The sequence below is a fragment of the Neolamprologus brichardi genome, chromosome 13 (genome assembly GCF_056152115.1).
Source record: "Neolamprologus brichardi isolate AB-2024 chromosome 13, ASM5615211v1, whole genome shotgun sequence".
Lineage (NCBI taxonomy): Eukaryota > Metazoa > Chordata > Actinopteri > Cichliformes > Cichlidae > Neolamprologus > Neolamprologus brichardi.
The window spans coordinates 20,333,607-20,352,238 of NC_142116.1; the positions used below are offsets into that span (position 1 = coordinate 20,333,607).

An 18,632-nucleotide genomic window follows, 5' to 3' on the forward strand; every position below is an offset into this window, starting at 1 on the left:
GTTTGTTCTGACGTATTCAGAGTTGTGTATTTAGGTACAGGATACACTCGCACATCAAAACAGGAAACTCAGTGTTTTAGAGTCTCCACTCAACACACAACAAACTCTAACACATCTCATTCACTCGTGCTAAGATTCAGTCACCTTTCCTTAATCTAAGAACGATCAACTAATTTACATATCAGCTATTAACCCACTAAGTTGACAGGACAACAGAAATGCATATTCAAAATGTTATCACAAAAATAGAATTTCCCTCATACAGTAAATTATTTGTGCTGCATCAATCAAGCAGGAAGCATCTCCCAATTTAATATATTAACAACTAAATTTATTGTCTGATTACTGGTTGGTCAAACCAGAATCTTTTTTTTTTCCACAAAAGTTAAACTGTTGTCCTGCAACCTAGAGAGTCAATTTTTATTATTGGATAAATTCAGCATTTGATAACAAGTGTCTGTTAAATTCACACTATTTTAACACTGATGAGAGACAACAAGCTGATCTTCATTGCATGTGTGTTTGTGTTATTAGGCAGGTTTAATGCATGTCTGTGGAGCTGCATATCCAGCAGAACATGTTCTTAAAGCTGCCTGTCCTACACATTTTTCTGCTATTATTTGATCATTTCTTAACTAATGTGCTATGAGTCCACTGGTCTTTGCATCACACTAAGTGACTTGGACAAGATGGTAAACAGACTCACATGCTTAAGATGTTGTCTAATCTTCATGAGTTCTCTTGTGTTTGTGTTAGTAGGGTTAATGCATGTTCTGCTTGTGTGTGTGATTTTGTATATGTTTCTTTTTTTTTGCAGTGTTTCAGACTCCTTCTCAATTTTCCAACTTAAGCAGTCAGTTTTCTTTTCCCCAGGTTTGCTAACCCAAATTTTGATTTCCCATATTAAACAACAAAATTCCTATGTGTTCTCACCACTGCTCTCACTCTATTGTCCTCTCCCACTTCAACAGTCCAATAGCAGGCAGTTCTCCTTCAGCTTTGTCCTGTGTTTCACTGTCTCTTCTTGCCATTTTACTCCAAAGGTGGCAAATGTCAAACTCCAACAGTCTCCTCAGTTCTCCTCAAATGTTCTTGTCACATACACAGTGAAGTTGCAGCTTGTTGGAAACACAGTGCCATTCATCCAATCAGGCAGGATGATGGGTTTGCTCTTCTTCTCTGATGCTGTTTGTCCACACTGCTGCTGCTTGCTGGGACTCTTTGCTCAGGACTTTGCTGCTGTCTCTTTATCTGCCATGTCATTGCTCTTTGGAGCTGCATTCCTTGTCTTCAGGGAGGAGTGAGAGCTCGCTTGTGAGTTTGAGGGACACATGGTTGCTGTAAGTAAGTTAGCCAAAAACTTGGCCTGAATGTTTCCAATGATGTTAAACTATAACTTTCTTCCGACCGCTGCATGTGGAAAATTGATTCAGGTCTGCTTTTCACCTGAAAGTGACAAACTAAGACATTTTCATTATTATTATCACTGCTTAATCAACACACATCTCTCTCTCTCTCTGTTTTTTGAATTCTCATTTCTTAAAAGCAGAAAATGAGATTGTAGTAGTTCTTGGCTGATAAACACAAAACCTTTTTCCTATGATTATTTTTCATCTACAATGTAAATTTTGTCTCTTTTGTACTCTTTTTTTTTCTTCTTTACAATAGCTGGTGACCTGCAGAATCACCGCTCTCACAATCAGAGGCAATTACTTTTACACAGCGCACAAAAACACTGTGACGTCAGACACATTCACACTCACTTTTTTCATCTGCGTAAATAAATCATTTGGCCAATGGCATGTGCCATTGTGATCCATAAATATGATCACAAGTTTATTTAATTTTTTTCAACCCAACAAAACAAATAAACAAAAACATGATGCTGATGCTATGAACTCTCTACACACATGAGTTAAGATGTAGGAAAACTGCTCACGGAAACTCTGCACACTCCAGTTATCACAGTTATCATAGTTCTGTTTCCCTCTCTTTGAAGAGTTCTCAGCCAGCTCCTGATCTGATAATGTGTAGCTTGCTCATCAGCTCAGAAGAGACCACAACGCAACCTCACACAGTGGTTGCGTGCTTTGCCCCACAGTGGCAAAGACTTGCACTTTCATATTCAATTCAGCTCCTCCATCATGTAGTTTTCAGCTGCTTCATACAGGGTTCAGCATATTAGTTGTTTTCATAGGTCTGCTCTATATCTCAACAATGGCTCATAATAAGACGACAGTCTTTCAAACAGGTCAAGTGCCTCTATGCACGTAATTAGTTAAAATATTTACCTATATCACTTCATCTCATATGTCATTTTACTTAATTTGAGCAACCCTAAGCTTAATGCAGATTACTTTTAACAACTGACACAGACGTACACAAACAACACAAATAGGCCTATAACTTTCCCCAGCCTGCGTGAACCCGCACGGCCGTTGAGCTCCTGGACTCGCGTGTACCCGCGCAGTCACTGAGATGCACCTGCCTGCGTGAAACCGCACGGCATAGGCGTCGCTCTCTTTTGTTTATAAGCCTGCGATTAACCGCACGGCTCAGGTCCGCGTGAAACCCGCGCGACCGTGCTCGCGTGAACCCGCGCAGCTACAGCGCTCTTCTTTGTACAGTACTTACTTGGTGTTGCTCTTGCATTAATCTCGAATCCCGTCAATCACCATCCAGCGAGGAGAAAAAACAGACAGCTAATCCACCGGCCCGATGACGAATTCTCACGTCTCGGGACTTTACTACAGGAACTTCTATACGTCCTGGCTGACGTCTTTCGGCGTGTCTCTTTTTCCCCTCGGTGAATGTCAATTCTAGGGATCCGGCTCGAAGGACCAATTAATGTTGGGTCTGTCTAGCACAGGCCCACCGCTGGAACGAGACAATTTAAAAACACAGCAAAAGCATTGAACACCAAGTAGGCAAAGTTCTTCGTGTTACTCATGCATGAGGGAGACCTGCCTGGAGCCAAGTGTCGTTCCACCACTTGACCTCCATCAGACTCTCAGCCAGGTTCCCCATAGCACTCCTTTTATTGTGGTTACATGAATATGCACAGGGTCATTAACATATAACATCTTACATAGGTAAACATGTGAACAAAGGATTGTGTGTGTGTGTGTGTGTGTGTGTGGGGTCAGAGTATGACCCCATAAATGACTTCCCTAAACCTACTGGTCTGGAAAGTCCAGCAGTTCATCTAAACAAAAGGCACTTAGACTAAAACAGATATAGCTACGTTTAGCCTACCATAAAACAATAAAACAATGTACGACCTCTTCCCATGCTCCCAGGATGTAGGTGTGGATTCCAGAACACTCTGGAATGCACTCTTTGCAGCCTGCTAAAGATCACACATCCATCACTACACAATTAATTATACACCTCTAAGCATATATAAGTAGATATTTCTAAGCATAAATGACAATCAACAATACAAAACCTAACAATCCACACCTTACATAATATACATAAAGTCTAGTTTTATATATATATAGTTTTATATATATATAGTTTTTATATATATATATGTCTATATATATATATATATATATATATACACACACACATATATATATATATATATATATATACACATATATATATATATGTGTATATATATATATATATATAAATATATATATACATATATATATATATATATATATAACAAGCGTGTTCACAGGAGTAATGTGAACACGCTTGGTAGAGCGAGTCAGTAATCTGGCTGCTGCGTTTTGTATGGCTTGGAGGCGAGAAAGAGATGATTTATCCAAGCTAGTAAACAGGGAATTACAGTAGTCTAAGCGTGATGACACAAAAACATGAATGAGTTTTTCCAATTCAGCTGAGGAAACCATGTGTCGCAGTTTAGATATGTTTCTTAAATGATAGAAACAGGAACGAGACAAAGATTTTACATGAGAGTCAAGGCCCAGAGAAGAGTCAAATATTACACCGAGATTTCGAATATTTGACTTGACAGATGGACAGAAAGAGGCAAGAACCTGACTGATTTTAGAATGTAGCTCAGGAGGAGCTACGATCATGGTCTCGGTCTTGTTAGTATTTAGAACGAGGTAGTTGCTTGAAAGCCAATCAGAAACCTGGGTTAAGCACTGGACTAGGGTGGACAGCCTATCCAGCTGATGAGGCTTAAAGGACACATGGAGCTGAATGTCATCAGCATAAAAATGATAAGACAGGTCGCTAAAAGATTGAATGATACCAGCTAAAGGAAGCATATAAAAAGAAAATAGTAATGGACCTAAAACTGAGCCCTGTGGGACACCACAGGTCAGGGCAGCAGTGTTAGAGGAGAACCTATCAGTCCTAACAGAAAAGGTCCTGTCTGATAAATATGAAGAAAACCAGTCTAGGGCAGAGCCAGATATACCAGCCAAAACCTTGAGCCTGTTAAGTAGGATTTTGTGGTCGATGGTGTCAAAGGCAGCGCTGAGATCAAGCAAAATGATCACAGAACAGTTCCCTGCGTCAGATGCCATTAACAGATCATTATAGACTCTTAAGAGAGCGGTCTCTGTAGAGTGCTGCTTTTGAAAGCCAGACTGAAAAGGGTCAAGGATGTGTAATTTACATAATAGAGACCTGAACTGATTTTCAACAATTTTTTCAAGTACTTTACTTACAAATGGCAATTTTGAAATAGGTCGGTAATTACTAGCAGAGGTAGGATCAAGATTCTGTTTTTTTAACAGAGGAGTTACCTCAGCATGTTTAAAATAAGATGGAACACAGCCTTGCCTCAGTGAACTGTTGATGATGGATAGTAATGTAGGACCAATGCTGGTGATAGACCCAGACAGGACAGAGGGAGGTAATATATCTACAGAGCATGATGAGGATTTCATTTTACCTAAAACTATAATTAGGTCATTTAGTGTGATTGGAGAAAAGGAGGTAAATGATCCAAGACAGCAAGGGGTATCTTCATAAGGGGAGGCATTGGAGGAAATTTTGGATTTCAAGTCCATCACCTTATTTACAAAGTAATTAAGGAAAGTATTACAATCTTCATCAGAAAGCAACAGAGCATGCTGGGTTGGAGGAGAAACAATACTGTTGATGGTATCAAATAGAATTCTTGAATTATTTTTGTGACGATTTATAAGCTTATTGAAGTAAGAGGATCTGGCCTCTTTGACTGATTCATTATATAGGTAAAGTAGTTCTTTGAAGTGATCACGATGGACAGTCAGACCGGTGGACTTCCACAGACGCTCTGCTTTTCGATAGGAGCGTCGAAGACCACGAGTCTGATTATCTAACCATGGTGTCCGGGAATTAACAGAGCAATAACTGGTTTTGAGAGGAGCAACCTGATTTAGAATGGCAAGACAGTGTTCATTAAAATAATTAGTTAAAAGCTCAACCTCGTTAGAGGAACTTTTAAAATTAAAAAGAGAAGAAAACTTTAAAATGACAGAGTCATCAATAAAGCGCCTGCGCCTAGTAGAACCTTGAGGATGGGACTCTGAATTAACAGATACAGTAAAAGAAACTGACTTATGGTCACTAAAAACAACTTCATTTAAATTCATGTGGTCAAGGGAAACACCATAGGTGAAGACCAAGTCCAGAGTGTGCCCAGCCATATGAGTAGGCCCTGCTACATGCTGAACAAAGTTGAAAGAGTCCATAATGCTCAGGAACTCCTTAGTGGTACTGTTTGTTAAGTCATCCACATGAATGTTGAAATCTCCAACAATGATGACCTTGCCCATTTTAATAGTGGAAGTTAAAAAGTCTTGTAGGTCTGACAAAAAAGATGCAGCAGACCCAGGTGGACGATAAATAAGAATGCCGTATATGGGCTGTTCTCTTCCAATTTTTATCATAAGCATCTCAAAGGAGTTGTAGCAGCTTGAAGAAATCATCTGGCATAAAAAAGTATTTTTAAAAATTACAGCTGTTCCACCTCCTCGTCCAGATATCCAAGGTGCACAGAGAAATGAGCAGTCAGCGGGACAAAGCTCTAAAAGATGTGAGACTTCATTCTCACGCTGCCACGTCTCAGAGATAAACATGAAGTCAAGCTTCTCAGAGCAGAACAAGTCATTTAAAATATAGGACTTATTGGCGATTGAGCGGGCATTAATTAACATCCATTTAAGGCTGCGACTCACCAGGACAGGGGTAGAGTTTCCAAGGACAGAGTCCGCGCTATGCGGTAAGCCACGCAGCAAAGCAGGGTTCCTGCCGCGATGAGGCTTGGCTTTCCAAGCTTTCAGATGACAGCATGGGTGGTAAACATAGTGGGCTGTGGGGATTAATCCAGTTCCGACAAGTTCCAGCCGAATCTCACCGGTAGCAACCCAGGAATAAAGCCCCCAAAGGTCCATCTCTTTCCGAAGACGATGGAGCAGGACGTGAAAGCCGGCTCGCTTCCCTCGCTTTCTCCGACGAGGCCTCTGAAGCAAAAGTGAGCTGACCGGCAAGAGTGGAGGTAGACCTGGTGCTGCGTCGCGCTCTAACGGCGGTAGGAAAACAGCCTCGTTTCGTTGACTCTGAAGGATATCCATTGCAGATTTGATCGCTAGCAACGCATGACGATCATAAATCCGAAGGGAGGTGACACCAGAAAAAACTGTAACAAAAACACATGCATAGCATAAAAAATAAACAAACACACGGACGAAGGCAGCGGCACAGCCAAACACAGGCGCCATCTTGACCTTCGACCTTCGACTCGAACAGTGCGCCTTATGGTCCGAAAAATACGGTGTGTTAAATCTGATTGAACTATAATCCCTCGTCTTCTGCACAGGATGGTGAAGTCAATTCTGTGGATGTCCAGGTTAAGGATAATAGCAACAGCACATACACCTGCACCCACACCCCACGTAAGCCTGTGAAGCACATTGTGATGGTCTCCAGGGGAGACGTTAACATCCCTGAGAGTCCATTCAGGGTGAGTATGCACTCACACACTCTCTCACTTTCACTCTGGCATGCAAGGTTTGCCTTTTCTTCTCACTGAAAAGTCTCTTGAGTTTTGGTGTTTGTGCCCACAGATGAATATCGGAGCAGGCTGTCATCCAAACAAGGTGAAGGTCTCTGACCCTGCAGTGGCAAAGACGGGCCTCAAAGCCTTCCAGCCAACATACTTCACTGAAGGTGGGCTCTGCTGCAGATCTTCCACTGGACATAGGAGAGCTTGACCTCAGCCAGCTGACAGCCCCTCTTACAACACCCTCAGGCCCAGAGGAGCCCTGCCTGCTGAAGATGCTGCGTAACGCTCACATTGGTGAGCGTCCGTCTGATAAGTGAGAAGCTTGCTAAACAGTGAGACTCATCAGAATCCAAATACTTTATTAACCCCTAAGTAAAAGACAGAGGGGGAAAGTAATAAAAGTTCAAGCGTGGAGAAAGAAGCAGGAGCAACTGAAACGGGCTGCATGCACACACAAGAATAAGCGTTGTTAACATCTGTTTTGTCTGTCTTAGGAATCTCGTTTGTTCCCAGAGAGATTGGTGAGAACCTTCTTAACATCAAGAAGAACGGCCGTCATGTTCCCAGCAGCCCAATTGCTGTTATGATCAAGCAGTCAGGGATTGGTGATGTGAGCCGTGTGAGTGGACCGTGGCTGACCGAGGCCAGGACTTTTCAGCCTTGAGAGTTCATCATTGATGCAGGTATATGCTCAGTGAAAGCTTAGATACTGTGATATTTTTCTTTTTAAACATTCAAATAGAATTTTTGTCAGTCTCATCTTGTTATATTAGGCTTCATCTGCTTGAGCCTTTCCACTGAAGGACCCAGTTAAGTGGGCATTAACACTGAGGACCAGGAGGATGGCTGGTGACACAATGTGTTGCTTTTTGAGGTCTTTTAGCCTGTTTCACTTTGTCAGACAGGTTCTATTTAACTGATTTCTTGATTCACAAGTCTGCAATTAATCAGGCCTGAGTGTGTTTAGTAACACTGAACTGAGGTTTCCAAAATTGGTTAATCACAGTTAACTCGTGATTTAACAAGAGGGGCAATTTGTTTTTACACAGGACCAGGGAGGTTTGGATCATCTTTCTCCCTAATCTATGAAATCATCATTTAAAAACTGCATTTTGTATTAACTTGTCTTATCTGTGTCTAATATTAAAATGAGTTTGATGATCTGAAACATGTAAGTGTGATAAATATGCAAACCACTAGGAAATCAGGAAGGGGGCAAACACCTTTTCACATCACTGTAGACGTGATTACAGAATACCTTTTACATCCTGGATTACAATAGGATATCCATCAACGGCAGATACTGGTCTCCATGACACACAGATACTGGAGTGGTCTGACCTGACCACACTCGCACTGCTTACCCACAAAGTGTCTAGAGAGACAGAAAAAAGCCAGAAAACAAACAAAAAACACAAAGCCAAAGAATGTCATCTGCACACTAGCATGGACAATAAACGCAGACACAGTGCACCCAGTAATTTTTGAACTTCCAACCAAGTATCAAGAGCAGTACTGTCATTGTACCGGTACTGGCTGCTGTCTCATTGTTCAGAGAGCCCATCATTATGCAGAGAAAGGAATCTGTGTCTCTGGACCAAAATGACTGTACGTGTAGTGCTGTAGAAACAATACTGCCCAAAAACCTTGATGTTTCTATATGTGGAAACCTTCAAGTATGCATGTCCTCCTGTAAGGGTAAAGTAATGGGACATTTGCACTTTTTGCATGTAAGCCTGTTGGTCTTAACTGGAAGTTGCACTTGAGCTGTCTTGGCATCTTTCCTTGTTTGACTCACCAGTTTTGCCCTAAGCTGAATCGCTGCCTCCTTCTCTGTTGTGGTACTCAGCGGTGACTAACATGTTGTAATGTGTATCTGGCTGCAATGACTCCAGCATCACCTGCTTCTCTCCACCAGGGACCAGCACCTGCAGACAACAAACAACACTATCATCCCAACACAGTCAGAACTCATTTAAAGTTTTGGGACTTATGGAATTTCTGGAATTCTGACACATGACAGCCGGCTGAAGGCCAGAAGAGGTGAAGATGTAATGACTACGACCCACTCACAGTGTGATCCTGGCTATCAGCTCCAGTTAAAGCCATGTAGGACATGTGATACTGGAGGACATGAGCATTGGGAGGTACCCAGCTGATCACCATGCTGACGGCAGTCTCATCAGAAACCGTGAGGCTGGTTGGGCCTCCACCAGACACTGCAGCAACATCATAGAAGAGATAAAGTACCACAGCTAATGACACTTAACCCTCACTTTGTTCCTTTAAAGGAGGAAATTATTTTGGCAGCAGAGCAAAGTGTTTTTATAGAAAATAAATGTAAAGTATAACAGAGAATTTGATACTTTGATTTGATACTTTAACCTCACTACATTTATTTCATAGCTCAGAGTTCTAGTTATTCAAAGATGAGAATTTAGATGTGAAATTTAACCTTTAAGTGACTAGTACTTTGAGAACTGCCATCAATTACACAATGAAGTTCATTTACGTACAGGTTATTGTATTAGTAATGCTATATTGTACATAGAGACAGAATATGACATGAAGGGCTACTGACCACAGAAAAGTAAAAGATAACTGGGCCTAAAGACTAACGGGAGACAAACAAGCTTTCTGTGATTCTATTTGTGTTTTTGTGGTAATCTTGGATATCTTAGGTTGTCTCATTACTGTCATATATGTCCTATCATTAAAACACTGGCTTCTAACAACTAACAGTGTCTCAAAAATTATTTAATAAATAAACAAATAATATGGATGCATGACTCAAATGCATGACTTTTAACTTGTGTATTTTTTAGGCTGAACACTGCTGCTAATGTGACTTAACACATTAGCATTGACTGTCTGAGAAATTACTTACCCTAAGGTCAGAAGGAGGAGGCACCTTCACTAGAAGAAAAGAATAATGTGTACGGGAATTTTTTAAAAATGACAAAGCTACATTTTGACATCTTTCATTATTAATAACATTTACAGTACTGTGCAAAAGTCGTGAGCCACACGCTGAAGTATTTCTTTGGACATTATCTGGTTTTTCCACTCCTTTTTAGTCCAGTTCTTGTACCTGACCATTTTCTGAGTAATTGTTTTTGTTTGTTTGTTTTTTGTTTGTGTAAACACTTTGCACTGACCATTATTGGAGAACTAAAAAGCACCTAAGTCGAGGAATGTGTGTGCACATAACAGAAAACTTGGGAAAGAACCAATTTTAAATCTTTAAGCACTTTGTTACTAGCAGCCTGTCACAAAAACACATTTTGTATAGTGTTTTTTTTTTATCTTGTGAATAAAATGTATACAAATGTGTGTGATTAATCACAATGTGTTAGTGTGTAATCACCCTGAGACATGCATGCCTGTCTGCTAGCATCAGATCTAAAGCCATTTCTGATTTGGAGATGCAGCCTGCAGATTCTGTCCAGATTATCCCAGCTCTCGTCACTAAACATCCAGTCTTCACTTATCAAATGTGTAAAATTCAAGGCTGGTCCTTAAAAGCTCCCAACAACGCAAAAACTGCATAGCCACACAAGTCCCAGCGTTTCCCACCGCAGCAGCTGTGAAAAGAAAGTGGAGAAAGGATGAATGAGTCTGTGCTTATAGCTCTCCGCTCTCCCCCAAGCTGGCGTTGTTCTTGGTAGCCATGACAACGGAGATAGTCCCAGCTTTATAAATAAAGGCCCCAACACCCCAAAAAAGAAAAATACATCGGGATTCCCTGCGCAGACCAGGAATCCCCCTAGCAGACCGAAGCTACAGAGAGGATTTGGAGTGATTGAGTGAGAATCGAACTGGCGCCTGTCTGTGCTTCAACCTGCCAGGGGCCGTCAAGTGCTCTGCGCCACCTGCCGGCAAATATGATATATTTGACTTCTCTGTTTTTTTCTCTCTGAATTACTTTTGAAAAGGAAAAATAATAATTTTAATGTGAGGCAAAACATGTATGGTGCTCGGTAAAGATGACACGCCGACCCACTTCTTCTTTTTTTTTTTTTGTTTGAGAAAGTTTGTTTTCATATTAAACCAGTGTCAGTGACGTTATTCTACGCGACTACCACAGGTAAAGAAAAGCCTGAATCTGTAGATCTTTTTCTTTTATTTTTATTGTCTAAAACACAAGAGATTAAAAAAAACCCACAGGGAAACATAGGAAATAATGTTTTGTGAGGCAATGACTTGTTGGCACAAGAAGAGTGGTCCTTGGTAGCCATGACAACAAGGAGGTCTGTTTGTTTGTGGCAGGTAAAAGAAAAAAAAGAAAGAAAAGAAAAAAGTCAGGGGAAGCCCAGGCTGAACAAGGTTCATCCCTTAGAGTTTTCACTCCAAGATCACCTGCCTGGACCTCGCCCTAGCAGGTGAACATACAGAGCCAGGTGAGCCGAGGGCTCGAACCCGGGCCTGTATGTTACTAACCTGCTAGCCCGCCACATGTCGCCACATGACGGGATATGAGAATGGGGAAAATTCTTCTATTTAAAGAACACTACGTGCACATCGAGTGACCAGCCTTTTCCATTAGTTGGAGACCACACATTTTTGCACTCAAATACTCACCAAATTTTACACACTCACACCTGGTTTTTTTGCCTGCACACCACTTATTTCTCAACAACCACTCCTTTTTCATCTCTGTTACCTTGCCTTTATTACATATTTATTACATCCTCTTAGCTAGCATCAATGACTGGACAAAAGAGCAACACAGTGCTTTTCTCATCATTTCTTTAGTCACGCTCAAGTCATTCACCTCTACGGATTAGCTAAACCAACTTTACAAAACAAGTTTCCCCGAAGAGCCCACTTCTCATCTTAGCTGCCTAGATTTCAGGACCTAGCTAAGGACAGTGGCCACAAACACATTTAACTTACCGAAAAATAGCTGCGGGGCCTCAGTCTGTCTGTGGGGCATAGCTAGACTGGCCATCGGGCATACTGGGTATTTGCCGGGTAGGCCGATGGTAATTTTTCGTTTTAAATGGGCCGATGTTTTGTTGTTGTTGTCTTTTTTTCTTAACCGTGTAAACAGTGAAAGGTGGCGGATTGGACAGATGCTGGCAGACGTGTAAAAATAACTCAATTGTTTGGTAGTGGCTGTGGTGGAGCTTTCACAGCTTCAGTAAAATTAGCAAGTGGTGGAAGCCAGCAGGTGGATGGGGGAAAGGGGAGGCGGAGGTGGAGAGACCCAAGGCGGCCGCGGGTCCGACTGTCAGGTGAAATGAGCTTCAGGTAAGAAGTTATGACCTGCAGTCTATCTGGGTCAAACCAAGTTTAGGTGTAGTTTATTTTCGTTGTGCTAACTTTTTACAGTCAGTTACAATAACTCGTACTGTGTACTAGCTAGCATGATGGAGTTTCTATACAGTTGGGTGGGTGCTATATGTTACTGGTGAACTTTATTTTATTCATATGGTTAGTTAGTAGAGTTGCCTACCATCCTGTAAAAAACGGAATCCTCTGGTATTCAGAGTTAATATTACATGTTTCGTATTGAGCTGAAAATACACGGATTTGTCCCATACTTCAGCTACAATTTAAGAAAAGACAAAAAGCTGGAGTTATTCTGTGTCTTTACGCTGTCAGCTGCCTCTTCTTCTCTCATTCTCCCCCCTCCCTCTCCTGCTGCTACTGCAATCATGAAACTGATCAATGATCAGCTGATCAGCGTTTCTGCCGCAAGTCCCATCTTTCTTGCTTGTTTATCTCCCGCTTTGCGCCAGAAAGAGGAAACTAGCGGAGGTCGTGTTAAACAGCAGAAGCGCCTTTAAACTTGATAAGCTGTTGTTAGAATTGATTTAATATTACTTTCTAGTATCAGCTGATGTTTGTTGGAGCCATAAAAGCTGCTGGTTATCTGGTGAGAGGGAAACAAAAAAGGCCAGGTAGAGCATTAACAGGGAAAGGGGGGCACAAAGAAATACTTTTCTTTCTTATTCTCATTTAAAATTTCTAGCTTTTAATAAATAATTATCCAAATCTTACAACCAAAGTTTTCATCTGATGTCAAATGTATAGAAATCCATTATTGTACATAGTAAGTTTTTTTCAGGGTCCCAACATAATTTCATAATAAACATAATAAACAACATTTAAAGCTCCCATCCTTCCATCCCACAGACCTAAAAGTTAGTTATATGATAAACAGCCCCGTGTTTGTTTACTTGATTTGTAAAATGCAAAGTGGTGACTTTTTCTCTTCAAGTACGTCCTCATATGGAGACAGTTTTTTTAATGGCCCAAAACAAGTCATTGTTTACAAAAATGTACATTTTATTGGGCAAAATGAGGTAAACAGTGAAGAAAAGTATAAGAAAACAGAGCATAGGATCTCCGGAGACTGTGGCAACTAGAATTATTGTATACATGTGTGTGTATTAAGGACTGACACAGACAAAGAATGAATCAGACAATGAAGCAATGTCCTTTTTAAATGTTTATTTATAAACAGGATAAAACCATTCAAGTATTGAGTCATGAATAAAACATCAACCTCTGATCTGTTAATTGGGAAACAGAGGATGTCAGTGTATTTTTCAGTGTTAGTCCAAATTGAGTGAGATGACTTTACATTTGAATAGATTGGATTACAAGTTATATTTGGTTTTAATTGAATGAGTTCAATTTGATTTAAATCAAGCCAATTCACAACATATAAACTTGAAATATATGGTAAGATAAAGGTTGTGCAATAATACAGAGAAAGCCCCAACAATCAAATGACCCCCTATGAGCAAGAACTTGGCAACAGTGGGAAGGAAAAACTCCATTTTCGGCAGAACCAGAATCAGGGAGGGGCCATCTGCCTCCACCGGTTGGGGGAAGAAAATGAAACTAAACTATAGGAAGACAAAGAGGAAAGATGTTCATGATATATATGAAACTTTCCGCTAGCCTTGACTAAAATATTGTTTTTGACAGGAAAGTATTGTTTCATTCATGTTTATTCCACGAGGTGGACAGCAGGAATAAAACAAACCAGATACTAAGAAATAAAGTATACAATGAAACTTTCTCGATATGCTAAAATTCCCACTGAGACTGGATAAGATTATTCTAAAACTGGTCAAAATACAATTCTCTTCATGCACAGAAATCCCACCCAGTCCCACAACCCAGGACGAATATTCCTTGTGTGTTCTTGAGCTGGACAGAAATTCCTCTTGCTGAGCGGGGTCCACGCCAGCCTCGTGTCAGGCAGACGAGGAGCCTCCTTTCCCAGTCTCGTCCGTCCACTGGGCCCATCACATCCCAGCCCAGTTCGCATTCTGCATTGGAGTCCGTCACTCGATACCACCGCGGCTCCCCTCACGTCATCACCTGTAAGTAAAAACAAATAGGAGCCAGAACCATCATCCCGGAAGCTGCCCTGGCTTATAGCCATGGCGACCCTCTCCCAACACGGCTGCACCCAGTGAACAACAGTGAGACGCTGCTGACAAATGCAGGCAGTGGTATACATCTGCCCTGATGTCAATCACACACGTTGTCTCCTACTGTCGCCGTTCCTGCTGTCGGGACTGGGTCACCACATCACGCTGACCGGTCTCCAGACGAGGCGTCGCACCCCCCACGATCACGCAGCGGCTCCCTCTTTTCCACCTGGCCTTCATGCGTTCCTCTTCCAATCTAGGGCCTCTCTCCTTCCAGTGCTCAGCTTGCTTCCTTTTAATACGACCTATAAAACAGCTGAAAGGACACCTCTGGACACACCCATGCCTCAACATGTGATCACTATCAGCTAATTTTTCCAATGCCCAGCTAATCCACAGTGGATTAAAACACGTAGAATGACACACTAAAAACATGCGATACAAACAGAATAAAATCATGCAAATAAAAACTACACTCACAAATAGATACTAAAATCAGAAGAAAACCAAGATAAACGATGAATACAAAATTTCTACTGTGTGCAACTCTTTCAGTCTTTGAATATTTTTCACTTCTTACAATCAGAATTCTCCAATAGATTTGTAGAAGAAAATGATTTTCTTTCATGCATCACCAACTGAACCTTTTATGTTAACGTCTCAAGCTCCAGCCTGACCTCATTGAATTTTGCTTAGCAAAGTACTTTTCAACTCTAATAATTAGTAAGATTATATTTCTTATCATCTGTTGGTCGTCTGACCTGATAAACTTCAATGAACATTATAACACAGGAGTGATTGTCTCTAAAAATGGGCTCCTGCACGCTTGCAGACATTTTTCCATCACAACTTATGGATGATGAAGGATTTGATTAAAGCTGTGAAACATTACTGATAAACTTCATGTGATGTTACATTAAAGCCAATTTTCTATTAAAATCAGGGACTTTTCTAACTGACCTCTGACCTTTGAGCAGTAGTGTGTACTGTATGCTTGTATGTAACTGTATCTGACCTGGATTTTATCACCAGTTTCAAATAAGAATCTTCTTTAAAGTCTGTCTTTCAATACAAATGAAGTTAAACTTTATCAAGGCTGATGGTAAACTGTCCCTAACAAGTCCACTTTATTGCGTGCTCATTGACTTTCTCCTATCAGACTGTTTAACAAGCCCACTTTATACATGCTTATTAATCTATCACGCTTATCAGTGGCTCATGGTTGCTTAAAGCCTGTGTCTGAAAGACTAGATTTACTGACCCTGCGCAAATTTGCGTAAATTCCCCTGAACCTAACACCTCCCAGCACCCCGCTGAGAGGCCTTCAGCTCCATTGTTCTCCTGCTTTTGTTGTGCAAATATACCCTTCCCCAACCCCCAACCAGGAGAGATTCAGGAGACAAGAGAGAACCAGGAGAAGGTCTGTCCTTCCAATCGTTGTCAGACTCACAACAAAGTACCTGCAGCCTACAATACACCATATTAGTAGTAGCTTTTATGTGCACCATTTTGCAATATTAGTTCTTGTCAATCCTTGTCACTACATTGCATGCCTGTCCATAAACATATATACACAGAGTTGTACATATATTTATATATCCACACCTTACATAATATACATAAAGTCTAGTTTTATATATATATATATATATATATATATATATATATATATATATATATATATATATATATATATATATATATATATATACATATATATGTCATGAGTTTCTTCTCTGAAGCTGCTCTATTTCTCTTCAGGTTTCTCTCAGACCAAGATTGAATGTGATGACAAGGGTGATGGATTGTGTGACATGTGCTGCTGGCCCACAGAACCAGGTGAGTATGCTGTCCATGTGCTCTGCAACAATGAGGACATCCAACACTCTCAGTTAAGATCAGTTTTCACGATTGTTGCCTCAAGATCATGGTGGTGGGCTTGTGATGGACACACTTTTCATGGCTGAAAGCTCTCCTGTAGAGGCTAAGCCTAGGCTTGAAGCCACTGGGGTGTTCGTTGGCGGGGGTGACGCGATGTCACTGGTATGCATGAACTTGTTAAACTTGATACAGTCCAATAACTCCAGCCTTACTCATCTTGTCCTTCAGATTCTTTATTTCCAGGATTGAACATAGCAGCACAGCGGTCACAAACTGTTTGCTTCCTCCCGATCAACAACACACCTGCCGCTAATTACGCGTGTCTACCTTAAATATCTTCACAAACTCAAAATGTGACCCCTAGCACCAAACGCTTGCTGCAGTTCTTGGTGTCAGAGGTGACACACAAGGTATCGGGTTTTCGCTGCAATTACTTTTTCATATAGGACCAAGTATGTTTGGATAGCTTTTTCCCCTTGAAAACTGCCGTTTAATATTAGACATTCTTGTCTAATATTAAAAATGGATTGATCTGAAACGTGTAAGTGTGACAAATATGGAATAAGATACGAAATCAGAAAGGAGGCAAATATTTTTTCACAGCGCTATAGTCTGTAAATGATCTTTTGGCTATAGTAGATCTTTGACTTGTTCCTTTTCTAATAGTTTGTTTAAAATAGTTTTCTCTAGGTTAAGGCGTACGGTCCAGGCCTTCAGAGCAGTGGTCTGGCCGTTGGAAAACCCACAGTTGATGCCAAGCAAGGAGGAAAAGCTCCTCTGAAAATTATAGCCCAGGTATATCTGGCTTTGTATATGATCACAAATATGTTAAATATATTGTATGTACCGTATTTTTCGGATTATGAGTCGCACTTAAAATCCTTTAATTATCTCAAAAATCGACAGTGCGCCTTATGTATGAATTCTGGTTGTGCTTACTGACCATGAACCGATTTTATGTAATACACGGCGCTCAAAAATCTGTCAAAAAAGGTTTTAGTACGACTTTGGTAAGCCACCAAGTCGCACCGCTTGATGGATTGTCGGAGCATTACGGCTACGTAGTCAGGAGCCTCGCGGATACGTACTGTGCTTCAACATAATATTACTGTATTGTGTGTGGATAATGACCCCAAAATGCCACCTGTTAAGAGACATGCTGACGAAGCGGATTTCAAAGTCAAGGCTGTCGGTCACGCAGTAGAACATGAGAATAGAGCAGCTGCGAGAGATTTCAACATCAATGAATCAATGGTACGGAAGTGGAGGAAGCAAGAAGAAAGAGTTGAGTAAAGTTTGACTTATCTTATCTGGCTGTTTTCTTTCGCTTAATGCGTTTTATAGTCCAGTGCGCCTGGTGTATGAAACCAGACCTGTTCATCAACAGTGCGCCTTATGGTCCGAAAAATACGCTGTGTTAAATCTGATTGAACTATAATCCCTCGTCTTCTGCACAGGATGGTGAAGTCAATTCTGTGGATGTCCAGGTTAAGGATAATAGCAACAGCACATACACCTGCACCCACACCCCACGTAAGCCTGTGAAGCACATTGTGATGGTCTCCAGGGGAGACGTTAACATCCCTGAGAGTCCATTCAGGGTGAGTATGCACTCACACACTCTCTCACTTTCACTCTGGCATGCAAGGTTTGCCTTTTCTTCTCACTGAAAAGTCTCTTGAGTTTTGGTGTTTGTGCCCACAGATGAATATCGGAGCAGGCTGTCATCCAAACAAGGTGAAGGTCTCTGACCCTGCAGTGGCAAAGACGGGCCTCAAAGCCTTCCAGCCAACATACTTCACTGAAGGTGGGCTCTGCTGCAGATCTTCCACTGGACATAGGAGAGCTTGACCTCAGCCAGCTGACAGCCCCTCTTACAACACCCTCAGGCCCAGAGGAGCCCTGCCTGCTGAAGATGCTGCGTAACGCTCACATTGGTGAGCGTCCGTCTGATAAGTGAGAAGCTTGCTAAACAGTGAGACTCATCAGAATCCAAATACTTTATTAACCCCTAAGTAAAAGACAGAGGGGGAAAGTAATAAAAGTTCAAGCGTGGAGAAAGAAGCAGGAGCAACTGAAACGGGCTGCATGCACACACAAGAATAAGCGTTGTTAACATCTGTTTTGTCTGTCTTAGGAATCTCGTTTGTTCCCAGAGAGATTGGTGAGAACCTTCTTAACATCAAGAAGAACGGCCGTCATGTTCCCAGCAGCCCAATTGCTGTTATGATCAAGCAGTCAGGGATTGGTGATGTGAGCCGTGTGAGTGGACCGTGGCTGACCGAGGCCAGGACTTTTCAGCCTTGAGAGTTCATCATTGATGCAGGTATATGCTCAGTGAAAGCTTAGATACTGTGATATTTTTCTTTTTAAACATT

General features: G+C 41.3%; 2 protein-coding genes across 2 annotated transcripts; both read left to right on the forward strand.

The window, feature by feature from the left end:
- The first annotated feature begins 6,753 nt into the window (after positions 1–6,753).
- Positions 6,754–7,643, forward strand: LOC148099936 (filamin-A-like). Its single transcript, XM_087850289.1, has 4 exons — positions 6,754–6,937; positions 7,041–7,143; positions 7,178–7,273; positions 7,474–7,643. The coding sequence occupies exons 1-4, from the start codon at positions 6,893–6,895 to the stop codon at positions 7,641–7,643; spliced, it is 414 nt and encodes a 137-aa protein (XP_087706415.1). The 5' UTR covers positions 6,754–6,892.
- A 10,038-nt stretch (positions 7,644–17,681) lies between these two features.
- On the forward strand, positions 17,682–18,561 carry LOC148099937 (filamin-A-like). Its single transcript, XM_087849728.1, has 4 exons — positions 17,682–17,855; positions 17,959–18,061; positions 18,096–18,191; positions 18,392–18,561. The coding sequence occupies exons 1-4, from the start codon at positions 17,811–17,813 to the stop codon at positions 18,559–18,561; spliced, it is 414 nt and encodes a 137-aa protein (XP_087705854.1). The 5' UTR covers positions 17,682–17,810.
- Positions 18,562–18,632: the final 71 nt, after the last annotated feature.

What these genes read in the sequence shown, in the direction of transcription:
- LOC148099936 (XM_087850289.1), top strand. Translation starts at nt 6,893, where the DNA reads ATGGTCTCCAGGGGAGACGTTAACATCCCTGAGAGTCCATTCAGG. An exon ending in TCCCTGAGAGTCCATTCAGG is followed by an intron (nt 6,938 to 7,040) that starts GTGAGTATGCAC and finishes TTGTGCCCACAG; the next exon opens with ATGAATATCGGAGCAGGCTG. An exon ending in GCTGCGTAACGCTCACATTG is followed by an intron (nt 7,274 to 7,473) that starts GTGAGCGTCCGT and finishes TGTCTGTCTTAG; the next exon opens with GAATCTCGTTTGTTCCCAGA.
- LOC148099937 (XM_087849728.1), top strand. Translation starts at nt 17,811, where the DNA reads ATGGTCTCCAGGGGAGACGTTAACATCCCTGAGAGTCCATTCAGG. An exon ending in TCCCTGAGAGTCCATTCAGG is followed by an intron (nt 17,856 to 17,958) that starts GTGAGTATGCAC and finishes TTGTGCCCACAG; the next exon opens with ATGAATATCGGAGCAGGCTG. An exon ending in GCCAACATACTTCACTGAAG is followed by an intron (nt 18,062 to 18,095) that starts GTGGGCTCTGCT and finishes CACTGGACATAG; the next exon opens with GAGAGCTTGACCTCAGCCAG.